At 35.0% G+C, this 6,000-nt stretch overlaps 1 protein-coding gene across 2 annotated transcripts in view; it reads right to left on the bottom strand.

The window, feature by feature from the left end:
* Positions 1-2,030: 2,030 nt before the first annotated feature.
* The window catches only part of CWC22 (CWC22 spliceosome associated protein), a 62,370-nt gene continuing 58,400 nt past the window's right edge, over positions 2,031-6,000 (bottom strand). For both annotated transcript variants that reach the window (XM_081814042.1, XM_081814043.1), the window contains exon 20: positions 2,031-2,874. In XM_081814042.1, coding sequence (XP_081670168.1) covers positions 2,288-2,874 — 587 coding nt within the window. In that variant the 3' untranslated portion in view covers positions 2,031-2,287. The remainder of the gene's footprint in view (positions 2,875-6,000) is intronic.

The following is a 6,000-nucleotide window of genomic DNA, read 5'->3' as shown; positions in this document are numbered from 1 at the left end:
GGTGGTTAGGGATGTAGTAGGGATAGAGAAACCTTGGATGCAAGAAGTTGAGAAACTGAAACACAGTGAGTAATGGCATGCAAAATATACAGGACTCAGCTGATCCTCAAAAAAATGCTAATCCTAAGAAGTAAAAAGTCAGAAATAGCAGACATAGTCAACATGTTTCTTATCTGCATTTTAAAAGGATGAAAGTGAAAAAATCTGCCTGAATGGCAGGGCGGGGGATGTGAGCATATCACATTTGATGCGCTAGAAATGCACCATGAAGGCCGACAGTCCAGTTCTGCCCCAGGCCCCCATTCACTGTGCCCTGGTATGACTCAGTTAAATTCAAAATACTTTTCTGCTTGAAGGGAGTTAAGTGTTAACTGCTTTTGTTAAAAGTAAATAAAATAGTGAGGAGAAAAAAAATCCAACTAGTTGAATAGGAAATGTTAACATAAATTTCCAGGCAATATTTGTTACAATTAAACATCTATGCCTCAGCAATTCCTTTTGCTTGGGTTCCCCCCACAGCAGTCCACAGGGTTGAAGCCCTTATTTCCTTCAATAATCTGGGCAAACATCGCCTTATCAGAGATCTCTGACCTTCCTATGGAAAATTACCAACCACCCCACCAATATCATGACCACCATATCTCCCTACCATAGTATCAGCCCTGTAAAAGTTCTCTGTTTTCTTCATGGTTTATTTCTAGTTCCTAGAACAGGTCTGCACACATAACAGGAGCGCAATAAATATTTGTTACATTTAAAAAATTACCTACTTGAACAACGCTCTAAGGTCTTAACGACTCAGTAAATCGAATGATTTCCCATTTCTACGTTTAGAAAATAAATTATCAATTTAAAGTGAAGAAAATAAGCTAAAATTTCTAGTCCAGTTTTTGTCCTTTTTACCACCCCCAAGATCAGTGTTCAGTTACAAAAATAAACTATTTTCCTTCAGGGCTCATAGCCTATGTGTTCCTTAAATCCAATTTGCTGAGCTTCATAGTTTTGTGAAATGCACCACGTCCATGACAGTACCTTCTAATGACAACTCAGCACCTTCTAACCACCACAGGAGGAGACAACACTAAAAAGAATTTTTCCAGGCTGCCATATTCAATTAATACTTCTTTGTTGTTTTTTTGCAGGGGCAGGAGGATAGGAGGAGAGGATATTTATTTATTTATATGGACTTTATTGTTATTTATATTCAAGTTTTTGAACAAAAATAGAAAACATTTTGAATCAGAAAATGCCTGAAAGTCAAACATTAAAGACGGTGGTCCCATTATTCTTGAAACCAGACATCAGCTAAAATGGACTTTAAGTACTTTAAAAGTGAGTAAGCACAAGCAGTCTATTTGGTAAGTAGGGTTAAATGTCAGCAAATCTAAAATTTCAGAGGCAATATTTTATTTCAAAAGTAATAAATAATATGGTCACATATTAATTGGTAAGAGTTACAGTGGATGGAAACCTTTAAAATTCTTATAAAAATTGGAATTATTTCACAGGCTGTTCACATTTCTCATGACTGTATGTTTTCCAATGACCTATTAATCTAAATTAAAAGTTAAATACACATTAACTTACCAACAATGATATAACTTCAAGGCTGAGAAAAAGCACTAATCACAAAGAATTTCAATTAAACGTTAATCTAGCAGTCCAGAGAGAAGAAATGTTATGAGAGATGAGAGAAGTCCTAATTCTAAATAATATAGCTTTGTATCTGTTTAAAAGACTAACATACCCTTAGCTTCATCAAAACACTTGTTAAAAAAATTACACATACCTATTTTGTTCAAGATGTAATATGAAACTTGAAATAATTCTTATTTTATAAAAAGGGTGACTTCTAAAAAAGATTCATAGCATCTCATTAACAAAGCAAAAATATTACATTGAAATGGTTCATCTATTTTGGTCTCTAGTTATTAAAAAAAAAAAGCCACTAATAATTCATTATAATAGTTCTATAAACAGTTGGAAACATTATCAGGAAAAAAAATTTTGTCAATGAAAAAAATCACTGATTCAATGAGCATTTGATCATTTTATTAACAAAATATAAGCAAGAATTACATCCCTCTCCCGTGAAACTTTTCAAATAATTTTATGTGGAGGGCCTTGAGATGTATCAATTATAAAACATGTTAAAAAGAAAAAAATTTTAAATGTACAAATACAAACCATTACTTTATACAAGAATTCTCTATAAAGTTCGTTAATGTAAAAAATAATTTGTTTCAACTGAATATAAGGCATGTTCAGTTTCTGTAATTTTGTAGAATCATTTTTTTTGCTTTGTTGGAGACTTTTCTCTTCGCTGGTCCTGATGTTTCTTTGATTCTCTGGATTGTTTAGAGTATCTGCTAGATTTTTCCCATCGCCTTTCGGCACCATTCTGATACCTATCTTCATCACTTCTAGAACCTGAATGTTTTCTATTCTTCTCTCTTGACTTTGATCTTTCTTTTCTTATAACATTTTCACTGTCCTTATTTCGGTGTCTGTGCTCATTTTCAGAAAAAGAATTTCTTCTCTCTCCTCTCTTCTTTTTGGGATCACCATGCTTATTTTCCAAATCTGTGTGTGCTTCTTGGTCTCTGTCATTCATGATTCTACTGTAACTATTTCGTTCAGAAGGAACACCTCTGTCTGAAGTGTATTTTGTTATGGGATTTCTCCAATGTGGATCCCTTGAATTTTTATCTTTATGTTTTTCTGACCTTCTTTCTCTTTCAGTCCATGTTTCTTGATGTCTTTGCTCTGGCCTTCTTTCTTCTTGTTTCCTATCATGGGTTTGTTGTTTCCTGATCAATTTATCTACTTCTTTACTTCTGGTGTTCCCTTGTCCCTTCTTTCTTCTATCAGTAGCTGCAGGTGTAAAATGAAGTAGTTAGCTTTTATTTTAATCTTTAATTTCATAATTTAACAATTACATTTATTGATCCATTGTAGGTTTATTAATTCAGACAAACTGGATGCAAAACTAAACTGACTGAATGGAAAGTCTGATGACAGAATATTTTATGAGTAATTTTTAAGAATATACATCATATCACCATTAGTTACCAAAGTACTGTTTTGATCTTTAAACTCAAAGCAGTAAACAGAAACTTTAAATAAACTATAGCAAATGTAAAGTTTTTTATAAAGTGACTAACATTTCCACTTCTAAAAAATAGTGATCACACATGCCAGCAACATCACTCCCTAAAGGTGGGGGAGTGGGGTGCATGAGTTTGTTTAATAGCACAAATATACATTCTTCAAATAAAAACCTCTTTCTATAAAAACAACAGTTCTGGGGCGCCTGGGTGGCTCAGATGGTTAAGTGTCTGCCTTTGGCTCAGGTCATGATCCCAGGGTCCTGGGATTGAGCCCTGTATCGGGCTCCTTGCTCAGCAGGGAGCCTGCTTCTTCTTCTCCCTCTCTTCCTGCTCATGCTCTCTCTCTCTCTCTGTATCTCTGTGTCTCAAGTGAATAAATAAAAAAATCTTAAAAAAAACCCACAATAGTTCTGCTCTCCAGTGCTATCAGAGAAACAGTATCTGCACCAGGAAGTGAAGCTTGTTAAGACATATAATCATATGCTTTATGAGAGCTATGAAGGCTTGATTTCTGAGAAAACTCTTCTGAAATGGCCTAGAACAATTCAATCTCACTGATATAATCACAAATATAAATCTTAATCACAGTGAAATTTTAAGCTATAAAACAAGTTTAATCACTTTATATTTGTGTTTTTCTTTTGGGTACGTAAGTCAAAGTTGCTAAGATGACCAAAAGTTCTGTCAAATTCATACATATACAGAAAGAAGAAAATATGGTAGAAAACTGCCTACCTTCGTCCTATCTCCACCTAAATCTCACTGTACCAACCTGTATTTCTTCTGCCAAATGTCTACCCTTGGCACAGTCCATTGGTTTGCCACTAAGGATTTATTTCTCTGGTTCTCAGCTGAGCTGCAGCTACCCAAGCAGAAACCATCTGGCTGTGTGCTAAATCAGCGTCTCTCTGACCCTACTCTACACCACTCTTTTTCTTGTGTCGCTGACACAAAACCCTGAGCCCTACCATAATATGCAACCTCCCCACTCTCTGGTGTTTGCTTTACAATTTTCTAATTTGGGAGCAGTTCATACTGTTTTTATGCTACTTAATATTTTACTAATAAAACTGAAAGCTCTCTACTGAAATTGTATGATGAGGCAAATTAATTCTGAATCGGCAAGATTCCTTATTGCAGCAATTCATGCTGTGTTATCATCTGTTCTCAAAACAGATACCATGAAATAACAAATTCTTTAGAATTAAAAGAGGTGAATACTAAACGAACAATGTTATATATTTTAATTCAAGAATTAGACTTCCTGTGGGCAAATGCAATCTTGCTCTAATAACATAAAATACTGAGAGTCCCATAATTCTGGCTGTCACACAGTATCTAATACTCTTTTAAGTGCAACAAGCCAGAGAACAAGAGTATAAAGATCAACCTTCCAAACTACTTTGTCCTGCCACTAAAATATGCATTAAAAAATAAGAAATGATATGTGTTTTGGACAATTAGACTATCTCTTATTCAGACCAAGATACTATGATGGAAGAAAACAGAGTTGACCCTGGGGAAAATACCACAGACCTTCTCAGAAAATGGCACATTTGAAAAAATCCTTTACTACTGTATTTCCACTTCCGGGGAGGATGAAGAAAGCTGTGGAAGACCAGTGCCCCTGCTGAAAACTACTAGAAATGCCAGATAAAAATTTAAAATCTTCTGCTTAAAGGCACTAAAGATCTTGAACAACTTGAGATGTTATAAAGAAAGGCAGTGCTCAAAAAAAAAGGAGAGGGGTATGTTGAAAGAACAGAGGGGTCAACTTGCAGGAGCTCTTAATTGCCAAAGCTGAAATAACCTGAACAACAAAATAAATGACAGTAATGGATTTTAACTAATTCAGATAAATATCCATGAGTCCACACTGATAAAATATACAGTTAATAAATAAATGGGGAGGGGGGAGAGGGACAACTTCTTCTTGCAGAAGAAATTCAATTACTAAATGCAGAAAAAAAAAAAGCAAATGGAAAAACCACGTTCAGCAAACACCACAGCAGTTAAGTATTGCAGACAAGATCCAAAGATGGATGCTAAAATTAAAGGGTGAAAGGTAGAGGAGGAAGAGAAGATTTGCATAGTATCAAATTATCTCCCTTATATAAGACATTAATTTAAAGAAAAAAGGAGTTTCCATGAAGAAATCGAGCAGATACCACCTTAACTGAGTGATCAAAGTTAATGTCACCAATAAGACATATTAATATTATGAACTCCAAGATAACATGCATTAAGAATACATTTCTATGGTATTCTGTTCAAAAATGCATAACCTCATTCTAATCATGTAAAAACATCAGACAGATATCCGTATTGAGGGACATTCTAAAAAATAAGTGACCAGAGGACTTCAAAAGTATCAAAGCCATTAAAACCAAGAAAAGCCTGAGAGGAACTATCACAGGATACAGAGGACTAAGAAGAAACTCAGTTCAATGCAAGTAGGATCCTGGAATAAGAAAAATGACATTAATGGAAAATCTGGTGAAATTCAATTCAAATTCAAGAATTTGTTTAATGCATTGTTCCAATGTTAATTTCCTGGCTTTGATAATTGAACTCTGGTTAGTACAATGCTAACATTAGGAGAAGTTGGGTGAAGGCTATATGGGAATTTTCTGTACTTTCTGCAACTTTAAGTTGAATAAGGGCCAAGATTCAAGGAGGGCAGAACCATAGAGAGGTAAGCTGACATTCTACAGCCACTTTCTCCCTGTGAGCATCTGCTGATTCAGGGCTGCTGCTGAGGGACAGAGAGACCAACAGAGCTCTGGCAGCTGCACAGGCCTGGAGAGACAGAATGGAATTGAACTAGCTATTTGCAATACATACATGTCACAAAAGATACATATCCAGAAAACCTAAAGAACTCCTACAA

Source organism: Leptonychotes weddellii, chromosome 3 (genome assembly GCF_054177405.1).
Source record: "Leptonychotes weddellii isolate Sample4059 chromosome 3, ASM5417740v2, whole genome shotgun sequence".
Taxonomy (NCBI): Eukaryota; Metazoa; Chordata; class Mammalia; order Carnivora; family Phocidae; genus Leptonychotes; species Leptonychotes weddellii.
Note: the sequence above shows the minus strand (reverse complement) of the source record. Positions and strands in the feature narration are given on the sequence as shown.